At 41.5% G+C, this 27,984-nt stretch overlaps 1 protein-coding gene across 3 annotated transcripts in view; it reads right to left on the minus strand.

Annotated features, from left to right (window-relative positions):
* PPARGC1A (PPARG coactivator 1 alpha) overlaps window positions 1-27,984 on the minus strand; it is a 368,694-nt gene that overhangs the window by 30,903 nt on the left and 309,807 nt on the right. For 2 of the 3 annotated variants that reach the window (XM_063401710.1, XM_063401711.1), the window contains exons 3-5: window positions 3,514-3,708; window positions 2,432-2,554; window positions 1,325-1,529 (exon numbers count right to left, since the gene is read on the minus strand). In XM_063401710.1, the coding sequence (XP_063257780.1) occupies window positions 1,325-1,529; window positions 2,432-2,554; window positions 3,514-3,708 (523 nt within the window). Of the gene's footprint in view, window positions 1-1,324; window positions 1,530-2,431; window positions 2,555-3,452; window positions 3,709-27,984 lie in introns of those variants that run through there. The other variant, XM_063401712.1, reaches the window with a different exon arrangement.

Here is a 27,984-nt window from a genome sequence, read left to right on the forward strand (position 1 = left end):
TTCAGTACCATTGCAGTAACAGACCCAGGTTTCACATGCAGAGCTCAGTCTGGATTCTGCTGTGAAAGCAGACTGCTGAAGCCATCCAAAAGGAGTGGCAGTTGGCATAAGAAAGCTTTAGGGATAGTTGGATTTCCTTCCTACGAGAAATATTGTTCAGATAATTTCAGACTATAATGGAGAAACCCCATACTTATGATGTCAGAATGTACAGCTGCAAGAACAATATTAAGTGGCAGGAAGGGAAGATTATTTTTCTTAAGTTTTCTTATGCTTCCTAGTGCAGAATGAGAAGACAGACTTGATGGAGGCTGAAATGCAAGAAAGAGGGAGAGGAAAAGAAGGAAGAACATACAGTTTACAACTGTTGCTTTGAAAATACCAAACAACACATTTAGGGTCACATCCTGATCTCTGCTGCAGACAGGTAACTTCCATTGACTTTAGCAGAGTCATCCAGGATTTGCATTGATGTGTCTGAGGTAGGCATGTAGCCTTCCAGATGCCAGGCCAACATAAATACATAGATGCATTTTAAAGTAGCAGTAACTTTAAAAGGCTCCCTTTGGGTTCATAAGCTTTTACAGCTTTCCTTTATCTTGGGAAAACAGGCAGGGGAGGAGAGGGAGAGAAAGTGAGAGAGGAGGTTTTAAGTTCTTGCATCTCTGTCACAGAGGCTACTTGTAATATAGACCAGTTTTTTACACATCAGGGGATCCTAAAAGTCAACACAAGTGTTTAGTTTTGACCATAAAGAATCCAAAAAGGAGAGAGAAAGATCAGGATGGCATCTAAACTTTCAGCTATTTACAAAATAAAATTCCAAACCAGCATTCCAGCTTTAACAGGAATTTAAACATTTATTGTTTTCTCTGTAGCAGTGAGAGCACTATTTATTATCTCTTAAGGGCTATGTGGCAGGTTAACAATGCCTTCAGTTTTACTCCAGCAAGAGAGGAAGAACTTCACTAATGAACTGGCCTGCCAAGCTTGTTTAGGGGTATAATGATTTCTTAGTGGTACAGTTCTCTGTGAATAAGTATCACCAGCTAGCTTGGTACCATGTTGTATTTGTTAAATTTTTCCTGAGATTCTTTTCTGAGGCTTGGGGCAATAAATAAAAGGCTCAAATATGACTAAAAGCTACATCTAGCTAACTAATTCTAACTTCATTATAGTGTTTTAAAATTCTCTTTACAGATAAGAGATGTTGGATTTCCAATACTAATCCAAAGAACAGAAGAAGTATTGAGGGTATTCCCAACCATGGTACTTCCCAGCGTTACTGCTGGTACCAAGCTGTATTCTGCAGTCCCACACCTACCCTGCAGATGATTTGTCTGAGACTGCAGATGGGGCTTCCTTTTGGAGGTGCATTTCTCTTTGCTGCTGTTCCTGTTCTCTGCTGGTTTGGTCTGAGGAGGATCATCATTCGTAGTCAGATATTTGAGAAGTTCAGAGCAGGGACGTCTTTGAGGCTTTTGCTGTTGACAAATGCTCTTCGCTTTATGGCTCCATGAATTCTCAGTCTTAAAACAGGGTAAAATAAAATAAAGTAAAATAATAAAAGAAAATAAAGCTAAAATTAGTGAGCTGAACCTTATCAGAATGGATATAGGTTTTCTGAAGAGATGAGATTTTCAATGAAGTGTTCAGTCTAAGTGTACTAGATCTATGAGCTGTGAATAACTGTTTGCAGAACAAGGAAAGAAAATTACATTTAAAATTCCTAAATTACATTTATGCAGCTTTTTATTTCATTTCTCCTACATTGCAATGTTCCTACTCAGTAACATGTAACTAACAAGACCCTACAGCGCCTTTACTGTGAAGAAAAAACTAAGCTGGTTTAAACCTCAATTTGCTGCTGATTGCTTGGGCCCAGTATTCGCAACTCTCTTAAGTACCCCTAAACGGCCTGTTTTCAGTTACACTGAATGGCAAGACAAACATTGTTTAATACTGCCTGCTAACAGAATTAAGTCTAAGCCCCCCCATTCCATCCAATCAATGTCTAATATACGTCTTTTGCCAAGAATCCAGTGCTACTGGTCTGAGCTCAGACAGCTGGGAAAATGGCAGTCCCACATCCCGGAGTCACTCATAAACAACACCAGAGCATCAGCAAATTTTATCACAACGCATCCCACTCTGTGTACCAGTAAAGTAGGTAAGAGTAACAGACGGTGTGACTACAGCTGAACTCTGCCAAGAGAAAAGGCGTAAATGAAACATTCAGAGCATGAAAGAGTTCAGACGATTTTCTGGTACCCAGTCTATAACTAACATTTTTTAAAAATTGGTTACAAGATACTAAGCATATTAATGAAATACATTCAGATCTACTGCTTGCTTGATTGCTAAAAGCATAAAAGACCTTGTTACACTTTCTTTTTTCTTTTTCTTATTATTATAAAGATTAAATTTGTACCTTAACAACCACAGGGCTTGTTCTGATCCTGTGATTAGTGTTTGCATGGTTTTGTGTGCTGAGACCACTGCATTCATTGTAATTTAGCTGAGTGTTGGCTGGAGCCAGCAAGAGCTTCTTAAGCTACAAACACATCAGGAAAAGGAAAGTGGAAGGAAAAGAGTAAAGTTAAACATCTGTATGAATTAAAATGATTTATCTACATTTTTGAATAGTTACTTAAAATTAGTTGTATCAATTTCAGCAAGCAAAGTACAATAAAACAAAAAAGCAAGACTTGATATTCCTCAGAGTTAACAGATTTCACTTTCTTCTGGCTTGGCAGCACGCTTCTGCTCCCTTTACTGCAGCATACTGCGGGGCAAGCAGAAGCGACAGGGATCTTGGATTTCTGAATCCATGGCAAAATGAAATTCTCAGTGATGTGTTTGACATGAAGAGGCCTCTGATCTACACAGAGACACTAACGTTAACAGACTAATGCAAACAGTGTCAAGATTCAGGTATCTGGCTCTGTTTCCACTGAAGCCAGTGATAAAAGGCTTTCAGCAGAAACAGAATCACATCACAAACTAGATTTACGGAGCAAAATGCATATAATGTTTCACCCACATCCTCATCCAAGGTTCCGTTTTGCTCTGGTTAGCACTAAGCTGGTGCTTACTGGTCAAATCAATGTCAAAGACACAAAATCAGCCCTGCATCCCAACAGACTCACTGGGCCTTTCTTCACAGATCACCAAAAATGATGTCTAAACATCCACAACAAACAGAGCCCCAAGAAATGAGTTAAGAATCATTATCCCGACTTATCTGAACAGAATGATAAGCAAAAGTGTCAGACCCATTAGCGTAAGAGTTTCAAAAACAACCTTTTCAACAACTTTTTAATAGACTGCAATATTAACCATCCTATGGCTATTTGGTGGGGGGTTTTCCCCCCCTTAATTTTCAGTTCTTTACTTGATTTTCCTCTCCAGTCTAAATGAAAAGTCCAGACCTTACTGTGACTACATCATACCCATGCAGCGGGTAGCCAGAGGCACATCCAATTCCTGATAAACAGTAGGAAGGGTTCTTACTAGAGACGGCTCTTCTGCCTCCTGAGTTGGAGGGGTGCCGTCGGGCATTGGGGAGGGGCTAGTGGCATTTTCGTTGGTCACATCTCCATCTGTCAGTGCATCAAATGAAGGCAATCCATCCTCATCCACAGGGATGCTGTCCAGTGTTTCAGTGAGAACAGCTAGCAAGTTTGCCTCGCTCTCTTCATCTATCTTCTGTGGGAGAGGACAAAACAAAAAGAGGAACCAGGTGAGAAAAGGAACAAAACGATGCCTCTGTATGTGAACAAGCAGATGACACGCAGTTAAACCGGCCCAGGAAACAATAACCTGCAACAGAATCTCAGACGATGCAATTAGGTACAATAAAATGAGCCATCTCTGTTCAAAAGAAATCTCTTTGCACTCGTGGTGTATTGCTAGTTTACTTTTCTTGCACAATTCTTTTTTTTTTTTTAATCAGGTATTAACAAGGGTAAGTAATCAACAAGGGATTGTATTACAGGATGAGCTTAAATGCTGACACCTAATGACAGTGTCAGCCCAGGCTGTCTCTTTCTTTTGCTCTTCAACAATGAATACCAGCTAATTGACCTGACAAAATTACAAGAATCAGACAGCTAATCAGGACACCAAAATGAATAACCAGTAAAATACGGAAAACCTCATTCACATATATGGTCCAGAGTAAGTGAGAAAGGGTTTCCCTTCCACACTTCTGCAACTCCTTGCTCCAGAACAAAACAAACAGCTTCTCATTCATGAGTATTCTGGCGTAAGAATAGCCAGCAGCACCCATATGGTAAATGACAGGTTGTTTGGGTTTCTTGTAAAGAAACGTATTAGGCAGGTTGCCTTTGAAGTTGTCTTTTTGAGTTAAGTCATTGGAGTGCTCAATACACTATTGTATGCATTTATCAAATTCCAACAGCAATTATAAAAAGTAGATTAATTTCTAATCAGATGTGGCTGTAACGTTAATTTATATCTTATTTCAGCAACAAGAGTTCTTTTTGTCAAATCGAGTAAATTTAAGTGCCTCCTGATTTTTAATGAAATATAGTCCCTACTGTATATTAAGATACAGATTTTTTGAGTGCTGAGAGTTAGTACTGAGAAATAGAACTGTGTAAAAATCATTATATTTATTTTTCAGAAAGATTGGAAATTCATCTTGACAGATCAATTATCTAGGACTCCTAGGCTGATCCTAGTGCTATTGAAGTAAATGAAAAGCCTTTCACTGATTCAAGTGATATCAAATTGGGAGTTTTTCCACCAGGGTCAGAGTAGCTCATCAAGTTCTGTGTTTCCACCATGAAAAAAATTCAGCTAAATTAAAATCTCAAAGTATAAAAGTGAACTAGCAAGACAAGTAATACCAGCAAGACAAACAAACAAGCAAAATACAAAGAAGTTAAAAAAGGCAACAGCAAAACATTGCCAAGTTACACTTCCGAAAAAAAATAATCAAGTGAATCTGGGTATCCCCTTAGCATGACTTTTTTCAGTAATACTTTTATCTAGCAGACTCTGAACAGAGATGATCATAAACCACGCAGATAATTGCTCCTGCTAGGCTCCTCTGCCAAATCACACCTCATGGCTTCTAACATAAAAGCTGTCTTTGAGCGAGAAAGCTAAGGCAGAGCACAAACTGTTCTGGTGCTCACCGCATCATCTCCAAGAAACAAATAAATACTCGGGCAAGCTAATGCTAAGGAGAAGCATTTATTTAAAAGGCCACTTGGCCACTGAGAAAAGGTATCCAAATTTCAGTATCAGGTGATTTCCACCATACTAAGCAGACATAACCATACAGCTGTGATAATTCCATGTGTAGAGGATGGAAATGGCAGAAGGGAGCCGAATAAAACCACACTCTGAACCCAGCTTTTCACAGCCACTTTCTGAGAGGAAAAGAGGAAAACTGTGGTGTCACTTCTAGGATAGTAAAAATATGCATTTTTGGGCAAGGAAGTGTGTACCAGGTTTTTTTCCCAATGGCATTTCAAGTCCCTCACCAGTGGTGGGATGAATGGTGTGAGAGCCACCCCCCGAGCTTAGGGTGAGCTGGTTTGGCTGCCTGACCCCCAGCCCAGCACCAGGAACTTTTTCAGCGAGTCCAGCTGGTAGGGCACACTGCTGAGCCTTGCAGCTTATAAAGCTGACAACAAAGCTGGAAGTGTTGCTATTTCTAACAGGGAATGCCTTCTTTAATAACACCACGCCAGAAGAAAACCTGATATTTGCTGTTAGCTGCTCAACTCTCACGCTTTAAACAGACATTCAAGTGCACTGACATTCAAGAACAGAAAGTTGAGCGGACACCGGTCCTCATCACGGCAATTTCAATTAGTTTTGTACAAGTTTCAACATTCAAACACCCCAGAGAAAGCAGAGGATGTGACAAAGAGGACTCTGTTAAACAATTAATGTCACTTTCCATTATTGCTTCAGTCCCAATTTACAGAGCAAATAAATCAAAGTCACCACAGATGAAGCACGCTAGCTGGCTAACACATGTCTATTCACAAACGACATAGCAGCAGGAACACATTAGTCAAGAAAATGACATTGCTAGATAACCTTTTAAAGGTTTAACTATGCTATTGCTCCTAATTGTCCTAAATTACTGTTTATAAAAAACCACAATTATTAGATACAGCAGAAATGGTGCTGAGGAGAGATGCAGAGGGAGAGATGGTTGGGTATATCAACGTCTGAGCAATAATCACTGAAGCAGCAGCTTTCTCCTTTGCTATTGCAGCCTGAGTCTTGGTGTTGACAGCACTGCGGAGAAGCAACGCCACGGCCAAATGCAGGATCTTTCAAGGTTTCAGCACTGTCACTGCAGAAGTTCACATTTCAGACTGGCATCCAACCTGCTCATCACGCAGGCTCGGTGGAACAGGAGGAGCTGAGCACCTCCCACTCTGCTGAGGCCACAGGGTGTACCATGTGCTCTCTGGAACTGACTCCACCATGTCCCTAACTTCAAGCCCAATCTTACAAGAATGATTTGCTTCTCTTTTCAGGAGCAGATCCTAGGTATCTAGACTACCTAAATGAACTACAGTGTGTAAGAAAAAAGACCAGAGGATAATCTCAAATGTAACGCTGCATGGCAAATATATGCAATTATTAAACTTTTAATAAAAGAATTCATAATGACTGCATGTTGCTAACTTGCCTTTTTAATGCAGAAGCAGTTATGCATCACTTTCAAATGACACTGTTATGTTAGCATAAAGACATTGGGGCCAGAGATGTTTTTATCTCTGTAAATTTTCACTCAGATGAAGACGGCACAGAACACAAGTATGCCAATGAACGCACGTGCTTCTGTTTTTCTGACAACAGAAATTTCCAGCATATTCAAAATGCCATTAGCTCTGAAAGGAATTAAAATTTGGAATTTGTGTCACTCTTTATGGGTGAATGCAACCAAGGTAAACCGCCAGACGATCAACCAATCCTCAAGCATGAGTAATCTAGGAGCCCAAAGACCGTGGAAAGTTTCTAACTGTGCTCTTCTCTGCTTTTACATGCTTTGCTCTAATACTTCAGTATTTCTACAGCACTAAAAATAATTCTCTGTCTGAAAACAATGTAATAGTTGTGTAACAATCTAATTGCATTTCTGCTTTCAGTTAAACGTCTCCAGAGATATTCTCTCTTTGGCCAGTGAAATGAGTTGATAATTTACCCACGCAAAGGTATTTAAATCCTCTGCCCTTGATGATTCCTTCTCTTTTGCGTATTCTGACTATTGATGGAGCTGGGTTTACCCTGTGGTTAGCATCTTATGTCTGTAATACCTGTTACTTATTGGCAATCCACAGAGGCCACAGAGGCCAAAGATTGAGCTGTAACAGAGGCTTCTCCATGTTGTCATTCACAGGCATCCCTTTAGGGTGCATATAGGGAGCAATGCTGTAATCTATCCTTAAATTTTTTTCCTTTAAAAAAATCATGCAACATCTTAAAATCTCTGTCATTACAATGAGACTGGGTTAGAGAAAGCCTACAACAACTTGAAATCCACAAGTCCATGGGCCCTGACAGAATGCATCCACGAATGCTGGAGAGAGCTGGTAGACACCATAGTGAGGCTGCTTCATGGTCATCTTTGAAAGGTCATGGAGATTAGGAGAGGTATCTGAGGACTGCAAGAAAGTAAATGTCACCCCAGTCTTCAAAAATGGCAAGGAGTCATGAGTGGTATCATGAGCAGTGTCCCACAAGGTTCAATACCAGACCCAGTACTGGCCCACTCATGGAATGACTGGTCAGTCAGCTTCACCTGGATCCCTGAAACGGAGGACCTCATTCTGGAGGCCATCTGCATCCACATGGATGACACAAAGGCGATCAGAGCTAGTCAGGCATGGTTTCACTAAAGAAAAATCATGCTTGGCCAATTGGCTGATTGCCTTCTATGATGAAACAGCTACTGGATGGACAAGGGGAGAGCAGTGGATATTGCCTACCTTGATTTCAGCAAGCCTTTTGACACTGTCTCTCACAACATCCTCGTAGGCAAACTCAGGAAGTGTGGGTTGGATGAGTGGACAATGAGGTGGATTGAGAATTGGCTGAACAGCAGATTCCAGAGGGTCATTATCAATGGCATGGGGTCTAGTTGGAGGCCTGTCATGAGTGGTGTCTCCCAAGGTTCAATGTCAGGGCCAGTACTGTTTAACTTACTCATCAATGACTTGGATGAAGGTCCAGATGCCTCCTCAGCAAGTTCATGGATGACAGAAAGCTGGGAGAAGCTTTGGGCTGACCCCTCTGAGTGCTGTGCAGCCCTTCAGAAGGACCTGAACAGGTTGGAGAGGTGGGCAGAAAGGAACCATCTGAAATTTCACAAAGGCAAATGCAGGATCCTGCACCTGGGGAGGAATAACCCCAGGGACCAGCACAGGCTTGGGGCCAAACTGCTGGAAAGCCCAGCTCTGTAAAGAAGGACTTGGTGGACACCAAGTGTCCAAGAGCCAGCAGTGCCCTTGTGGCCAATGGGACCCTGGGGTGCATCAGGGAGAACACTGACAACAGGTCAAGGGAGGTGACCCTGCCCCTCTGCTCAGCCCTAGTGAAGCTCATCTGGAGTGCTGTGTCCAGTCCTGGGCTCCTCAGGACAAGAGAGACGTGGAGCTCCTGGAGCAGGTCCAGGGAAGGGTGACAGAGATGATGAAGGGCCTGGAGCATCTCTGTTACGAGGACAGGCTGATGGAGCTGGGCCTGTTCAGCTTTGGGAAGAGACAACTGAGAGGGGATCTCATCAATGTCTGTCAGTGTCTGAAGGGAGGGTGGCAGGAGGAGGGAGCCAGGCTCTGCTCAGTGCTGCCAAGCAACAGCACAAGAGGCAACAGGCAGAAACTGATGCACAGGAAGTTCTACCTGAACACGAGAAAAAATTTCTTTACTCTGTGAATAGCAAGAGTACTGGAATAGGTTGCCCAGAGAGACTGTGTAATTTCTGTCACTGGAGATATTCAAGAACTGTCTTTATGCAGTCCTGTGCCACATGCTCTAGGATGGCCCTGCTTGAGCAGGGAAGTTGATCCAGCTGACCCACTGCGGTCCCTTCCAATCTATCCACCTGTGTTTCTGTGATCCCTTCTTGAAAACCCTGAATGTCCTGATGAATCAGATGTCCTGATTCAGGATTATCCTGTTGATCTTGTAATCAGCACAGCTGATTCATTCCAGAAGAGTCAAGCCCATCTTTTAGAAAATCTTTGGGTGACTTTTCCTCTCCCTTACAATTGTGATTAGTACATGGACAACTTTTGCTGACTGTATTTCAAGGAGTGAAATCAGCTAATGAATGTTGATGCTCTGAAGTTTCTTGAATTTTGGACAGTTTGAATAGTGCATGGCCCCACTGTGGTTCGTACTAAAAGATCAGGGTCTAAACTGCATTATTAATCCACAGCCCCAAGGAGCTGGGAGCAGTGGCAGCTCGCCACACCTTCATAAACAGCCCAGGAAACCTTGGGACAGATCCACAGCTGGTGGAAGCTGTCACCACTCTAGCAGCCCAGCTTGGTAAGCAATTCAGAGCAGCCAGGTGTACACCAGAACTCACAAGGGATCACCATTTCAGCATATTGACTCATTTCTCCTCATCAGCCCAAGATCTATTCATAGCACAACTAACAAAGAAAATAAAATATTTTCCTCCAGCTGAAAATATTTGAGAGATCTAAAAATACTAATACTTTATGGTACTACTTTCAAACAAACAAAATTGATTTGTGAGCACATCAGGGATTTCCAACAGGATTTAATTCCTTAATGACAAATTTTGAAGTAAGGATATTCTTACGATTGTCTTTTCCTTGAGAAACAAGGGGTACAGATTCACCCCTTTTTGCACATAAGGATGCAGAGGCACTGAAAAGCTCATTAACACCACTCAGGCCCTGAGCACCTCCTGTCAACAAACACGCAGGAGTAGGGGCAGATGGTGTCTCAGCCGTGCCCCACAAACCCAGCTTTGCCACAGGAGGATAAGGAGCCACAGGCTGGACAGAAGCACTGGGAGGGTAGGAGGTATACAGGGATTAGGATTCAGGCTGGTTGGTATTCCTACTCCTGAGAGAGAAAAATGAGAACTTAGTCAAGGATGATGAAAGGGAAGAACTAGAGCCCAAGTTTTCCCTCTTCTGGTACAGAAGGAGCCAACCTGCCATGGCATCCACAGACAGAGCTGTCATACTGATTTTGCTGCCTTTTCCATGCACTCTCCAAGGCAAGTGCCTCCTTCTCCTCAACTCAGAGCTGGCTGTACCCAGGGCCAAATGAATTAGTGGTCCAAGTGGTCAATCACTTGTTCCACCATATCTGCACACAATCAGTCCCATGCCCTTATATATTTGAAGAAGTTTCTCAGCTTTTATTTTACTGTTTAACTGCTTTGCAAATCCTTTGGCGTCCCACGTTGTCTTACAGTAAAAATTCACATGATGCATTTGCATTAGAACATCTTTCCAAGATCTGTTAGTCTGGTCCCCAAGAGACACTCCCATAATTGAAATGCTTAAGTCCAGAGCTATCAATTATCTTTAAAAACAAAATGGAGTCCCACTAGGAGAAAATTACAGCCAGATTTCTTTATATGAAATAGAAATATGGGGATTAATTATCACCACCCCTGTGCAAATGCCTTTAGGGTATGGAAAGGAAACAAGATATTTTCTTTTCTTGAAGGAGACAGCTATATTCATACTCCTCACATGCACCTGTAGGCAAAGTCCACTTGAATCCACAGCCTGCCTTCTGATTTCAGCAGCTCACTGCCCTTCATATGGAATGTGGATATATCTCAATTGTAGGACCCACCACTTGGCCATATCTGTGTAAAAGCTTCACTCCAGTTGGATTTCTCCACATATAGACTTGAAGAAATGTGCTCTACCATCCTAAAATGTTCTCCCCCCAAAACAATGTTAAATAAATATTGTGATTCTACACAATGCAGGTACTTCAATGCCTAATTTCCAGAGCTAGGTCCCAGAGGGGCACAACCCCCAGCATTACTCCCAGGAACATTATGGCACCACTGGAAGCACCAGCTAAATGTCCACAGGCTGAAGGAGATGGGACCATTGGCAGCATCCATTTTCCCCCTCCCCTTTTCAGGGGACAAAACAACAAAAATAATAAAATAAAATAAAATAAAATAAAATAAAATAAAATAAAATAAAATAAAATAAAATAAAATAAAATAAAATAAAATAAAATAAAATAAAATAAAATAAAATAAAATAAAATAAAATAAAATAAAATAAAATAAAATAAAATAAAATAAAATACAATAAAATAAAATTTTCGATGTCATCATTATCAACATGTTGCTTATTTTTCAGAAAGTTCCTATGTGTAATCTTGGTAACTGAACTCAAATTGCTTTCTCTCTGCGAGATGCTCTCCAGACACTGAAAAACTTCTATCTAGTACTTGGTATTAAAGCATCACAACTCAAAACCACAGCACAGACCACCTGCAAATGGGCTTTTCTTGAGGATCATGCCCTTGGATCACTGGAAGTAATGCTGCCATAGCTCCTGTGAGATGGACTACTTTTCAAGTGAAAGATCTAACCATTCTGCTCTAAGCTAAACACGTCAGTTTAAAAAAGCCTACTGAATATTCGTCTACCACAAAGTCACTTTTCTTGTAACTTTAACGAGTTGTTGCAGTTCAGAAGTTTCCATTACAGTCTGGAAATTAAGTATAATAAACTGAAGAGCTACTAATTGACTTACTCATCTCACAAACTTGAGGATCTTGCTACCAACCCATGTTTTACATCTTTTGACAAAAATTCATCCACATTTTGCAAGCCATTGCAATCTGATTTGTGTAAACTGCATCCTTCCCCTCTATCATAGTAATCTTTGATTTTGGGGAAAAGATAAAACAAAAAAACAATCTGCAAGCAAGCTATTGTGCTATCGACTGTATTAAGGGGACCAATGATAAGATATTGTGCTGGATTCATTTCACCGGTGGTAGACCAAATATCAAAAATTTATAGTAAGTGAAACCACAGAATCTTTGCAAATGCAGTCAATTTGACTCAGTATCAAAAGGTCACTCTATTCAATTTATACTTGATCCTGAGCACAATATTGAGAAAACACTTGAAAACAAATCATCTTATCATCAGTTCAGGCCTCAACGTTTGCTGACTGTATAGACTAATCTGCTGATTACCAGATAAATGCTCTACCCATGTCCCTTACTGGGTTAGCTCACCAGGGGGGCTTTTTAACTTCTACAGGATTGGACACTGTAAAGGAACTGCATGTCTGCAATATTGAGGCACACCATGGACTTACTGTTGTGCTGCCTTGTGCTAGCAAAGGCCACCTGGTCTTCACAGGTGGGGAACTGCAGCAGGAGAATGTCTGGCATGTCTTGTCCAGCCCATAGTGGGCTAGGTTTGGGCTGAGCTCCACAACAAAGCATAAAACTCCCTCTGTGTTTCTGATGGGTAAAACCAAGAGCAGGCAAAGTGTAGAAGTGCAAAGGAAATAAAGTACCTGATGAAGAGCCACAATAAAAAGAAAAGCTGTGAGTTTTTCTCCACTGTGCAAGAGTGAAGCCAGAGAAGCTGGGCTCGAGGTGAAGTTTCCTGTCTGCCAGAACTGCTGGGGAAGCACAGGTGAGCAGAGGAGTGAGTGTGCTGGGGAAGGGGATGCAGCACAGGTAGCCCGACCTGCTTGAGCAGCTCTGTGCCCAGGGTGTGAGAGGTTAGGCAGGCTGCCTCTGAGCTCACCAGAAGCTTCGCCACTCGGAGCAGCAATGGCACCTCTTACCCATCCTCCCTTTCCCACACACAGACAGTCACTCATGCGTGTAATAAGGTCCCGAGCAACAACTCAGACAGGGATTTTTAATTATTATTATTATGCACATAAATAATATACAGGAGAGTAGAGAGTTAAAGACCCTGGGCCCCCAGTCTGGACAAGCTCTAATATGGAGTGGGTACTGTAGAAAGAGGGACGAATGGGAAGGCAGTTTACAGCATAAGGCAGGGAAGACATTTGGGACTCTCCTGTTGCAGAGCTTTCAACGACAGTGTCAGCAGTATTTCAGTCCAAATAGTCAAGCACTTCTTGCTGAGATTTATTTATTTACTTGATTTATGGTCCATGCCCACACTAATCTCTCTATGCACTGACATAAGATTTTTCAACATTCATATACCTTTGTAAGGCTGCATAGCATATCCTGGAGGAAAAAAAAAGCTACATATATTTTGCAGTGATGATTTCATATGTGTAATTGATGTAAAAATTTCTTTGTCCTCTTCATCATGACAAATATCTCTAAAAACTGCACTTCAGTGGCAGTATGGACTCCTCCTTTGCCAACAAGCATTATCTTGTCACTTCTGTTCGTTCTCTATTTGTGTTGCATTTCCTTTAGTTTTAATTATATTGGATATGTCAGGATGACTATAATCATCCCTACTTCTATCTTGAGATTTACACCTCTAAAGAAATACAAATTTAAAGGAAAAATTATACACAATATAGTAGAGAAGAGTTTACATAGATTTTTAAATTTCATTAATTTATGGGGAGACTGTTTTTGCACAAATGAAACACACACTCAGAATTTCCTTTTTAAGCTACAAAATAAGACACTTCTATATGTTGCTTTTACTGTTAGAAAATTGGAATTTAATTTGACCAGGAAATTAGCATTTGTAAAGTATCAACTTCATTAAATGCTTTTTATGATGTTTTAATTTCTCAGCATGTTCAGCTTCATCAAGCCTAACACATGCCCATTGAACAGGTATTACAAACACAAGTCATATCTCACAGGAAGAAAAGCACAGGTTTTCCTTACAGCTGAAGCATGAGTGGATCAGTACATCATTAATACATGTGGACCTCCCCTTATTTTTTATTGTAATTTAACTGGATGGCAGCTATCTGAGTTGGTTAAAAGAGTTTACTCAGATACAACACAAAAACTTGTTTACAAGCCTGAAGATGCATTTCCTTTGTATATTTTAACTGTGTAGCTGTACATTATTTTTAGGTGGCACGGCAATGTCCTTCAATGTCCTCCTTGTTTGCATGTATTAGCAAATGTGTTGACTAACACACATACCATTTAAAGAGGTGGTTTAGCTAGATAAAATAAACCTCAGGTACTTGTACTCTGTGTGTCCTAGGCTGAAAGGAATAAAGGCTCCCTTATAATGAAGCACCAAATGAGAATGTGGAGATTCCACAGTAAGGAATGTCCTAGCAGGTATCAGGTTTAACAGCAGAGATCACAGGTGAATTTTGCCAGGCTTTTCAGAGCACCTTCACAGTCCCATGAAAATAAAATGAAAGCCTCTCCCGGCAAGCAAATACGTTCTCATCTCAAAAGGCAGTGACTGAACAGTGCAACCTGACAAACCCCTACAACCACCACGAATATGCTTCAGGATGAGGATATACATCTGAATTTTCTACTGGTTAAACACTTAGCTATGTACATAATATCCTCAGTTACATATCTCCTTGATTTGTCATTCAGTGCTAAGACTTTACTGTTCTTTTAATCGAATTTTGTGTATGCAAATAGAATTGTAAAGTAGAGATGGTGATTTTAAAGCAGAAGACATTTAAACAAAACATAAGCACTTAAAAAAAATCACAGAAGAGCTATCTGTTGCAGTTTCCTCTAGGGCATGCCCGCTGTTGGCTTATTTCTAAGTTTCCTGGAATCCACTAGTCTTCACAGATAATACTAATAAAATAGGGTTGACAATAAAATGTAAAACTAATTTGCTAGTTTACATTACCATGTCCATTTTCCCTCAACCAGTCGGGCAGAGTTACATAGTGCACGCATACTGTGGTGCACACTACTATTCTCACTGCAGTTGCCTCTCCTCTATTTACTCCTCAGTCAAGACTGAATTTATTGCTCATTCTCAGCTAGTCTTTTAAAAGTCTGCGTGTTCCTGATCATGAGCCCTCCATCTGTGTGATGTAAAAGACCGCAATTTTTTTTTAGTGAGGCACTCATGTTAACCAGACCCTTTTTCACCAGAAATTGCAAAAATCAAACTATCAAACAAAGTATTTTTTTATCCTCTTAAAAGATGACGTAGAACAGGCAGTCAAGTCCAGATATAGTTACCAATGCACTAAATAACATTATTAATTAGGCCATAAGTTCCTTTAGACAGGGACTGTCTTTTTGTTATGTGTTCACAAAACCTCTTTCACAACCTTGTCCTGTTTTACCATTGGACTTTGAGATGCTGCTGCAGCACCGACAATAAATAATTCGGGGTACTTCTATTTAATCCTGCTGGTAACCAAAAGAAAAAGAACTTAGACCCAGCTGTTCAGCTGCAGTAAATTAGGGCCTCTTCACAGGTTTTAACAGAGCTATGCAGATTTACATTGGTTAGGGACCTGGTCCTCTGCTCTTTGTGTATGTTGATGCTTAAGTTGAGAACAGCAGCTCCTACATCGTGTATCTCTACCACCCTGTCCCAGGACTAACAGCAGTCCAGCCACAGGCCAGCAAGGGCTAATTCTTCCTCTTTACCAAGTTAGTTTAGCAGCTGAGCAATACATTGCTATGACTAAGACACTGAGTTTAAAAGAGGCTTGGCTCATCTTGCCTACAATGTGGTACGCACTGTATTTGCATTCCCTACTGGAAATACACTGACATTATTTGTTCATGTCAAGTGCACCTTCAGATTAAAAGTTATTCCCACTGAAGTTAACACAAGTTATAATTTGAGCCTGCGTAGCTGCTAGATGCACAGCCAAAAACCCCATGGGATGTGCCTAACCCCAAGAACAATAAGAAAACTGAAACCATTTGAATACTAAACCAGAAGTAGGATCCAGCAAATCACTGGGTTTAACACAGACTACATTTTCCTGGCTAAGATAGCCTCCCTTTGTACTGAGATATTTTTCCCTGCTCTTTCAGCACCCGAATCAAGGGGGAAGAAAGAGGGGAAGGGAGCTACAGATGGTAAAGAGCCCAAGATGAGAATGTCCAAGCCTTGCTCAGCTGGCTGAGAGGAGCGGGTGGGACTACTCATGTTTAGGAAGCAATAAAAGGCTGTTTTGTAAACGTACATGAGGATTACACACACTACCAGGGGATAAGGAGGGGAGAGAGGAAGAGAAAGCAGGGAGACAAGGAAGTAAACATGGTTGCACCTGATTCTAAACATGAGGGAGTAAGGAAAAGGACACCCCACCACAGAGTATTTCAAGTAAAAAATAGCTGGCTGCTCGTAAGTGAGCAATACTGCAAAGTCTTATCCACCTGAAGCACCAGAGTGCAATGTGCACCACAGTGTTTTACAACTGCATCTGATCTTGCCGCATTTTGATGGCAAAGGGTGCCGTAAATCCGAGCTCTGGTGGCACAGGGAGAACAACGCCCAACTCCAGCTTGGCTTCCCTGGGATTAGGGCAGCACAAACCAAGCATCACCTGGCAAAACCGATGAAGTTAAACAAGGACAGATTAAGTGTAAGGGAGAAGGAAATCAGGCCCTTTATGTCTGCCCTTCTTTCCCTGAGAAAAACTAAATACACTGCTTTTTCCTCAGTCGCATCAATAGCAACAGCTTAAACTGCCCTGATCAGGTTTCACCATTGGCAATGCGGAAATGTTTATTTCCATTAGGCTGAGTCTGTAAAATCTTCCTTTCATTCCTGCGCTTCTACCATTTCCAAACACCAAAGCCCAACAATTTAGTCTCTGACAAGCAAGCTTAATACTGAGACATTTGGAAAAAAAATCCATACAAAGAAAGCTCTTAAGACAAGATAGGCTGAGCGTGTGTACCACAAATGGTTTGTTTCAGCTATCTCTTTGCCTGCTGTAAGACGGAAATCAGACAGCTTACTGGCTCAGCTTGTTAGGCCAGGTTAAAGGGATGCAACACTGAAAGGCTCTTACAGAAGCTTACCCTTGGACTAAAAATAGCAGGCACTAGAGAATTATCTTAAATACTACCAAACTTGTTCTGCACTGTGAATGCAGATAACTGTAATATGTTTCCATTTTTGGTAGTTTTAGAGCTTTTTTAAGTTATGCTTGCTTTAGCTGACTATTTAATTAGTTTCTGATTCTATTTGCCACTTTTTCTCTCAGAGATATAGCCTGAGGGGTACTTTGCCTAGGAATCCTTTGTATTTAGCAGTGTTGCTATTGTTAACATCTAATGAGCTGTTGGATTTGCCAACATTCAGTACAGGTACAAACGTTTCTTTGAAATATAAATGTTTAACACATAGCAAATAGCAAATCAAAAGATACTCTAACGCAGCATCCTCTCTCTCTCATTGCATGTCTCATCAAAAGAGAATAAAAATAAAAATCTCCTTTATTACATTTAATTTCGAAATTCAAAAATGCGTATTTGAGCGAGACAATTTTAGCTCCTTGTCCGTGACTTTAGAAGAAAACTAAATGATTTTTAGCACCATAAGAAGACTTGTGCATATGACTAAAGCTCCACAGTCTGACACGGATCCTTGCCAGCTGCACTGTGGAGCTAGCAGTGTTTTCTTTGGAGTAAAACTGCAAGACCCTACAATCTTTCATGAAGCCACCTCATCTTTAAAACACATAATTTGAGATTTTGGTGGGGTTTTTAGGCTACCAGCAGTTAAGCTCTTTTAAGCAGGACACCTGTTCCTCTGCTCCTCACTGAAAGCCATGACAAGATATCAAAAAAAAAGAAACTCCAAAGCAAAGCACAAATGTGCTCTGTCCTTACATACATTTCACTCGTGCTGTAGCTGAAAGACATCACCACAGAAACCAGTCATGCGGTGTAACACCCCTGCTGCTGCTGGTGCCTCAACTTTGCACTTCTGCAGATAACACCACTGTGGGTACTTGCTGTACGAGCTCAGATCAGAACATCACAGGATTCAAGCAGCAAGGGCCTCTGCACACTGATTCATGCCCACTGCCTTCCACATGATGCCCTCGGTACTATTGCCAGTCTTGGCATCCAGATGATTGCCGTAACAAGAGCACCAAATGGATACTGATTCAGACACACATTTTAGTATGTTTTCCAGTACTTCTTCCTTCCCTGCAACTCTTTAGTATGAGTGATTTTTAACATAATTTAAAAATTTCACCTTGAATGAGGGCAACTTCTAGACAGAAACGCTAGGCAAGGTCAAGCTAAAACCCATCCGTGCAGCTAAACAGAAGTGATTTCCCTCACTGGACAGGCATCACATCCGACTGCCTTGGTGCTGGTAGAGCCTGCCCTCTCAGTCACAATTTTTCTTTGACTTTCTTTTTAGGGTGAGGATTTTTTTTACTCTTAAATAGTGGTGGAATTCACAGATACCCTAACCAGATATACATCCTGTGTCTTTATAAGCTCACACATAGTGGCATAACCCAGCCAATGTCTTGCAACTGCCATTAAAACCCTCCATATGTCTTCATTTGGGAAGCAGGTTTTCTTTTTGAGTCAAGAGTCAAGTTCACAGCCTCTCTGTCAAATAAACAACGTGTCTGTTGTCACCTGGCTGCTGAGCAAATCCTGTCTTTGAAAGTATGCACTCAGTGATTTTAGATATCTATCTCTCAGCCTTTCCTTCTGCTGCTATGCAGCAAAAAACATGTTTCACCTTCATTATGATGATTAACAGTACTATCCATCTCCTGCAATTTGAATTTTTACGCAGTATTCTAGCAATACCAAGGAAACACCCCTACTGCACTGAATGACCTCCAGTCACATCTCAAGGGAAAGTGTCTGCAGAAAGTACTCACAGTTCAAACAGACAAGATCAAGAAAGGAGGATTATAATCCTTGCTTTATAGAAGGGGATTTGACACTCACAGATTAGTCAACTTCTCCAGGCCAGAATGCCAGTAGGCTGTAATCATGGTGGGAGTGCAGGGCTACAACAAGCAACACCACCACCCCCTTCCAAGCAGGGGACATGCACCAACACCAGCAGTGCACACATTCCCCATCTCTAAGTACTTTCAGATGAATTTCTAGTTGTCAGAAGAAGACTGAAAAAATCATTGTCAAGAGTGTTGGGGTCACAGTCCACAGTTCAGAAGCAGCTCATTTTGTGCATTCATGGAACTTGGTGATTTTGCCATTTTTTGTAGAGAAAATGTCACCACAGTATTTTTTCACTTAATACTTGTGGAGGTCCAGGGGCTTATCCCCAACGTAGCTATGCCTCAACCCTGAACAGACCAAGACAAATGGGGAAAGATACCCTTTTGGGTTATGCCGAGGAAAATCTCTCTCCCATGGGCATTTGCAGCCACATGTCAGTATTTCTTGGGTTTTGTTGTTCCGTTGGTTTGTTAAGTTTGTTATGTCACCCTGTTCAGTCTCGTTCACATATAGGCACACCTCCCAGAATGTTCCTCCTTCCCTTGGACCTCATTGGGCTATTTTTGCCACCGTACCACATCCCTGTGATCATATTAGTCCCCCTGGTTCCCGGCCACTCCTCTGCACCATTTTTTCCCATCCCTATTGGACCTTGACCTTCAAGGACCACCCCTTTATCAGGTATATAGCCCTGGATCCTTGGCCCCTTTTTGGCTCTCATCCCTGGAACACATTCGAGGCTGTACCCACGATGCACGCACCGACAATAAACCGCGCTCGGATTTCCAAACGGGATCCGTGTCCCCGCCTGTATCGTGAGCCCTTGGTGAGCAGAGTGCACCAGGCCCAAGGTGCCAGTCGCTCCCAGGGACACACTGTGGCACAATGCAACAAACACTAGCATTCCAGAATGGAATTTTCCAGAGAAAGCTGACACAGAGAGAGAATAGTGAACAGACACACTGAACAAGGCTGGTGTGCAAGATATAACTCCAGTATTAGAAAGACAAAGGTCCCTCTATGATGTAGTGGATGTTAGGGAGAACATCAAGGCTACAGCAAAAGAGACAAGTTGGGACCACTGGAAAGGAACAGAGTGATAACTGAGTTCAAAAGGGAGCAAGGATACCATCCATTTTAACATGAAAACTGAGCCAATCCCCCAAAATGCAGGACCAAGAGGCTATAATAGAACAGCAACTTAGTAAGTGTCTTGGGAAAACAAAGTTTCCACACAAAACATATTGCTTAAGTGAGGCCTTCTCTTTGCATAACTTAATTTGGGAATATAAAAACCAGAAAACATCCAAAGACTCTAAGGCAAGTCTTTACCTGTACAGATAACCACGCAGACTTGTTTGTCCCAAGGAAAGCTATGAAGGAGAAAGTGAACTGAGGGTTCAGCAGAGCTTTCATCTTGGAAGATTCCCAAATTACCAAAAAGTCAAGTAGGAAAATATTTTTCTTCAGACTCTGGATGGTTCCTGGAATCAAAAATAATCCCTGTTGATCCCCAGGCTGCCATGATGGCACCTGTACTGAATAAGGGTCCCAAGGAGCAGAGCTTATGGGAAGACAGAGAGCATGGTGTGTCTGCCATGTGTGACCGCCTGCCAAGCAGAAAAAGAAATAAAGAACAAAAAGCTGTTGTGTTACTGCCTTGTTTTTTACTGCATACTCTTTCCATTCTTGTCTTTGCTAGTGAAGAGACTACACTTTCTTGCTATGGTAGCAGCTCAAGATCAGGGATCTGTGCCTTTGGAGCCCAAGTGACAGCCTGGGATGTGGCACTCGTTTGTAGACTTCCATATGTAAGATTGTGTCATCTACCACAGCCTGCAAAAGGTCATTAGGAAGTCCATAGAAAGTCAAACAGCAGTGACAAAGGAAGAAAGTGTCTTTGGCACAGTATCAGCGATAAAATGCCTTTCTCAAAGGCATTTGGGGGATATCAGGCAGAGTGAATTGGAATTAGGATGAGGAATTGTGCCATTAACACCAGCAACAGATTAAGCACTGATGATTTTGCTTGTGTATAAGGTGGAAGAAGTCAAGTTAGATATTGTGTGTTTATTGAAGCAAGAAGGTTAGAGATAAGCTATAATCTAACCAAATCATGGAATGGTCTGGACTTTCCAATATGGAAAGATAGTCTAAGAGTTACCGAGTCTGAATCAGTGGGTTTGTCTAATATCTCTAGGTACAATTACCACCAATGCAAAACAATTGCTGGATTTCAGAGAAGGAGAAAGCCAGGTGAAGTGGGCCTGATCCTTCATTAGGTGAGAAGCTTTAAAAACCAGAAAGGATACCTGCACATATCCAAAGCACTCAAGCAGCAGGAAATCATCTCCAGGAATTCTGGAGTATACAAATTGGGCACGAGGAATTGCATTTCCTTTGCACAGAAACAATTCAGATGGATCCAAATATTTAAATATTTTCTAGGTTTCCATTCCAAGTCTACGAGCATCTTCACTCCTTTGCTATTGAAAACAAGCATGTTATCATACTACAGTACTGTCTGTGTGAAATGCAGGAGTTTGTAATTAAATCTGTTTTTCTTTTTTGAGGTCATTCACACACAACTCTTAAAAGCTGACTCTCTAGGGTCAACAGTGATGAAGACAAATGTGGACTACCTGCAAATCTCTACAACTCTAATTTTCACAAAGATTTTGATTTTTTTTATTTATTTACTTTTTTATTTAGAACACACCAGCATCGTTGAGGGGGATTCTAAAGAAATAACAGCACATTATGAGCCTGAATCAGAAATGGCTAGAAAATACAATGGAGTTCTGCACAATACATTTGAGGGATGTCTTTATAAGAGCTCTTTTAAAGACAGATTTTGGAGAGGAATTGGGAAAACCTAGCCACTCTGTTAAAAGGAATAGAAGGGCAATGAATTCTACTGTAGGATCTCTTCTTTTGCTGACTCAGTGAAGACACTTTTGTCATTCAAAGACAAATTAGAAAAGGGCATGGATCGTGCTACATAGATGCTTCGTCTCAGTTATCAGCCACACACAGGCAGCTTCCAACACATCTACCTCCAAGTGCATCTGAAAAAAAAGGCAATCTCTTCTGCTGGATGTGGACAGAACGCCTTTGTCAAAATTTGAGTTTGAGCAAATACGGCAAAGCGGTTTAGCACAGGGAGGATTTGTCCCTGCAGAAATTGACACAAATTCCTTTAGGACAGGGGCAGCCACCCCAACCACATAGCTGGGATTGCCAGCAGATAGAATTAGGGAAACTGGAGGGTAACACTGTGGCCTAATGTAAACTGTTAAATCTGCTGTAAACAGAGCAGTAACACTGGCACACAATAAAACTGGTATCTGTCACTGCACTCCCAGAAACAGGTGTAGGGAAGGACAAGACATATGAGTGGATTTTTGTCATCCCTGTGAATTTGGTTTTAAGGAAAAATCCAAGCTGACAGAAACAGCAGCAAATAGGTAGCATTTTAGTGATGGAAGGTAGCCGGAGTGATCATGCATGAGAGAATAATAGAAGATCAAGTGGAAGGGTCCAGTTTGAAGTTCCTGCTATGAGCATAGCACAACTTGGAGTAGCAGCACTGAGAAGGCACCATTCCTGGATGTTTCAAGCTGAAAAACCAATACTCACAAAAGCAATTTATTAGGAAGTTTCTGACATCCATGTCTTTAAGAATATACATCCATCATTTTCGAAGATATGGTTTAGGAAATAGGAACTATTACGGCCTTAAGTTTACGGGCACATCTCTTTCCTTCTTCAGCTTTGGGTTTAAAAATCCAAGTTTCACAAGTCTAATCTTGTGAGATTTCCCAAAAGAGAAAAACCTCTGCACATCATGGGGCTGCCCATAACAATCCTTCTTGGGTCCAGAGGGAGTCCACAGAGAGTACATCTGGACAGTGTTCACAGAACTGCATGTGCCAGGAGCAGTTCTGTGATGTTGACAGTCCAGCAGAGAATGAGCCCCCCGTGGTCTATTGGCTCTGACCATACTGGACTTGAACTGACCAATGTGGAGACCTTGATGTGATTCCAATTGCAGTGGACTGCAGATTCCTGGAAATCATTTGTGTCTGTAAAGGACACAGCCAAACAGTCCTTCCCAGCACAGTTCTGAAAAGCCAATACAGAGATGCTAACTAACTCTGCAGGAACCTCTTTGGTACCTTACAGTCATCTTTAGCCAGAGCTCATGGCCCAGTTGGATCCAAACTCACTCTCCCAGATCTACTCCAGTATCCCTTCATCACTTTCTCTGTGTCCCTGTGTTCATCTGAGACAGAGGTTTACTCTCTCTCAGAAGAGAGCCTAGGACGAACATCAGTATTGAGTGAAAGCTAATAAATCCCCCCACAGCAGCTATGCAGAGGTATATGTATGGCCTTGCAAGAGCTCGCCCTGATCTGGCTGAAGAGCACTGAATCTAAACTAACACACCCTCTCTGACTAGTTACAAAGGGACCAGAACATCTACCAAATGACAGTATTTCTTAGCTTCCTAGTCTTCCGTGGGTTTTTTTCCAGTTGAGGTTTTTTTTTTTTTAATTTAATGTTCTTCACCTCAGGTTTTAAGATAAATAAGTCTCCATGTTGGGATATACTACTTAGGGCAGCTTCTCTTTGGGTTTAGTAGTCCCACATCTCATTGACACAATTGCAGCTCTGACCTGTGTTGTTTCCTGGACTGGGCAAGCTCAGCAGGCTGTAACTGCCTCCAGCAGCCTGGGAGGAAGAGGAGTCTGGTTAAAGAGCAGTGCTCACAGGCCTCTGAAGGAAAAATAAGTTGAGTTTATCTTCACTCGTAAACCCCAAGGACCAGCTCTTTTCTTCTTTCACTACCTTTGCTCCTTCCAAGGACTTCAAAGTGCACACCATAAAACTGGGATAGGCTGGTCACTAGTACATACAGACTCTCCCCCTACTACAGGGTTTTTAGGCATTATCACAAAACAAGTAAATAAACACAGCGTTTAATAACTGAGGAAAAAAAAAAGAATATGTCCCAGCATCATAGCCAAGGAACTTGACATACCAACTAAAAGGCCACACGAAAGTACCAAAATTAACTTTAATTAATGGGATGCGATTTTCAGGAGGGTTAGGAATGTGGTCACAATGTTTAAAAAGTAAATGCACGAAGAAGTAATACGCCTCCAGAGCTGTAACAAAAAGATTGCACGGAAAGTTATGCATTATGGATGATTTAGCAGTATCATAGATAGCAAAGGCTCCAGCAAAAAGAGTGAAATCATCCCTATCTTTCCATTTGTCGGCAGAATTTTACTAAGGGGCTCCTGGGAGCTCTTGGGGGCTCCTCCATGGCTCAACAGACAAATTAACTCATCAAAGGGAAGGTAGGGATGATTAACTAACAAGAGCCCCTCCAGCCCATCACTGGTACATGGTTATTTCACCCAGATGGTGTTCACCTACCTGAAACTGGTAATGACAGTCTCAGATCGGATTTACAGAAAAACATAGATAATAAGGTGCCGCAAGAGCGACATGATAGGAGTTATTGGTCTGTGATGCTCCAGACTGCGCCAGAGGCAGCAGAGCTGTTTTGTAACGTTACCCTCTGTTTTGTAACATTATCCTCTCCACCCGAGAGATTTCCTGCTGCAAATGGGAGACTTGGTCTTCAGAGAAGCATTTGACCTCACCCTTCCTATAGGAGAGTGGGATCAGCAGCAAAGAAAATGACAAGACATGGCAACACTCCCATCACACACAGGCAGAAGCACTTTGACACCCTCTCACTGGAAATGGATGAATGTTTCTGCAGTGTTAAGGAAAAAAATCCACAAGGTTTTTTGGCTTTTTCCCAGATGCAATTGATGTGACAGTTGCCAATGTTTTGCCTGATGTCTTCATACTTATGTGAAGAGTGATTGTTGGGCTTTTAAGGACAGTCAATACAGCCAAGAAAATCCACACTAGTCCTGGTGAGAGCAAAAACAATAAAGCAAACACAAAACCAGAAGAAGAATTTCAAAAATGCATGTGTCCCAAGACATGTAAAAATAAAAGCCTATTGCTCCTTTGTGTATGCCTGGAGAGTCAAATGCCTCACAGAGCACATCCAACCAGAGGTCAGGAAGCATACGCTTATGTTTTGCTTATGGAAATAATTCCATATACATCCATTTCAACCTGACAACTTTACAGTTTCACTAGTCCAACAATAAGCCCATGAAAATGGACAAGCTCAGTACCTGTGGAAGCTAAGATTAGCCCAAGTAGGTTTGCTTATATGAAAATTTGTCATGAAAACCAAGGCCAGACTGTGAACCCTTGACTGCAACCCATCTTCCTCTGAAAACTAGGATTTGGCAATAATAGGCTTCTAGCTATATACGGGCATGTCTCAAAGAAATTCCATAGTTGCTTAGGACTATGGGCTAAGATTTTCAAAATGGGATCAGAAACTCCTTACCAGTACTAATAAAGTAATTTCATGGAGGGAAGAAGCAGCAGCAGACGAACACAGAAGTATTTCCTCTATTTCTTGTTCCATGTAGTCCTTCCTGAACAGGCTGCATTGGGCTGCAAATGGCCTCTTGAGATCCCTTCCCACTTCAACCACTCTACGATTCTGCAAAGCCCTCCTGTGGTCCAAGCTCATTCTTCCTCCTTTACTACCCACACTGTCCCGTGCACTACCTGACTGCCTACACCTCACCCAGAAGCCCTCTTAAAGTTGGTCCCAACAGGCCAAAGATCCTGCTCACTTGGTCTCAACACACAGGGCCTGGTCGAATGGAGAACATTACTGCTAGATCTACCTAGCCAAGTGATAAATATTTGCAAGCAAAAAACAAAAACAAGAGAGTTCTAAAGAACTCCTGATAGAAGAGTTCTAAAACTCTCCTAATATGTGCTTTTCATTTCTGGTCACTGACTGCTCTGAGGAAATATGCAAGCCTGCAGCATTCTCACCAAAGTAAAAATTCCAGTGAGATGTCTCACTTCCATAACACTTATTACCTAAGGTCTCTGAAGCACTTCCTGAGTCATTATGTCATTGCTTATACAGCAACATGGCAGAAGAAAAACTGGACCTTTTGCAAAGGTTTTGGGGTACTTTCAGAAAGAATATTTTGTCCTCCAGGAGAAACTACCATTCCAGGAGAAAACTCCCACTGTTTCTTTTAGCAGCTTATGTGGAAATTCCTCTGACCAAACCAATATTCCAGATATTCCATTATCACCACCTTCTTGACACGAGGGAAGAAATTTTTCTACCCAATTTCTCTATTTTTATTCAAGTGTATGTACTGTAGGAGATATCTGCAGTCCTTCACACCATTTGATGGTGGCCTCTCCAAATCCTGATAAAGATTTAATATCACTGAGCCTTCAAGGAGCAGCTATGGCAGCAGCCAGAAGTAGAAGTTCTCCCTCCCCATTTGACACCTCCAGCCCAGTAATATGCTTGGAAGGGATGATCCTCCTAAAGTTTATGTGATAAGCTGGATGGCTGCGAGCAGCTCAGGCAACTCAAACCTGTCATAAATCAACAAGGCAACAACACTTGCCTGAGGCTGCCACTGCAGCTCCTCACAGAAAATACTCTGTTCTTCTGATTATCGTCTTAGTGATTAGAAATACCCATTATGGACCAGCACCCCATTGTGTTACTCACAGTAAAGCACAAAAGCACAGATGTGTGTGAGGAAATGGAAGTATTATTCTAGTGCATCACACAGCTCACGCTTCATGACAACACCAAAATCTCAATAGGTTTTGGGTTTGTGCTTTCATAAACAAAACCCAGTGATTACTGCATGTGGTAAAAAAGCAAACTCCAATCATGGCCCTTCAGACTCATCACCGCCACAAAGTGCTAATTAATTTCTCAATCATTACGAAGCAAGACTGTTGCTCCGTTGTGTCAGAACGGAAGATTCAGCCAAAGCAACCAGCTATGCATTGCAAAGGGGATGATTTCCACCGAGACCTGAACCAGCCTCCACAGCTGAGTGTGCCTGAACACACAGTCAGAGCTCCACGCCTGCCAAGGCTGCAGCCCATCGCTTGCAAAGGCATTAGGATCCTGCATGCACCTGCACAAAGCTACCAAAATAAAAATTAGACACTGGAGAAAAAGAGGCCTATAAAGCTGGCAGGGGCAACTCCTCCAGAAAGGCTGCAAATTTCCAGTGCATTTGAGGATTACCCACAGTAGTACAACAAAAGGTACAACTAGGTAAGTTTTCACAGACACATATAAACCCTTCTTTGTAGTTTTTCTCTGTTCACAGGGAAAAAACAGTTCATCGTGATCCAATACCAAAACTTTCTCCTTTGTCCCTGCAACAAATATGTTCTGTGCAATTTCCTCCTCCTGACCTAATGCACAATAGGTTAGTGGCACTAAGGAAAAACAATTCCTAAATGAAGACTTGTGATAATTTTATCCTACTGTAATGGCATGGGCCAGAATTAATGCTAAGTGGGATGGGGCAGCAGGGGAAGAGCATGCCAGGGTTAAGATGGACCGTTTAGTAGCAATTAGCAATGATGCATTGAGTAAAAATAGCAACAACAACAAAAAAGAAAACAGGTTACACTAGAAACAAAACCATTAACGGAAATAAATTTAATTTAACCAATTAGCATTTGTCTAAGAAAGGCAAACTTTCTGTTGCTGTTGGTAAGCCAATGGGGAATTAAAAAACTATAACAATCTTATCAGAAATATTTACTTCCCACTAGCAATGAGTCTGGGATTGTTTTTCTAACAAAAGACTACTGTCCCACATTTTCGTGACCCTCTCTGCAGTTCCAGGGAGAAAATATTTAGTTCAACATTATCGTGAGCTAGAATATGGCTCTATTTATGTGACAAGTTGACAACATACAATTTCATGCTTGTTGAACTGATCTGTGTTATATATTCACTGTGAATATTATGAAGCCTCACCATTATAAATATGAAACAGTATACACTTATTCAAAATAACTCCAGCAGTAGCAATTTATAGCTCGGTTGTTTGTGTGCTTATGAAGTCCAAACGCCACCTTAAGAAGCTGCATCTCACTAAAACAGATGTGGAGTGTGACTGTGACCAAAGT

This window comes from Prinia subflava, chromosome 7, assembly GCF_021018805.1.
Source record: "Prinia subflava isolate CZ2003 ecotype Zambia chromosome 7, Cam_Psub_1.2, whole genome shotgun sequence".
NCBI lineage: Eukaryota > Metazoa > Chordata > Aves > Passeriformes > Cisticolidae > Prinia > Prinia subflava.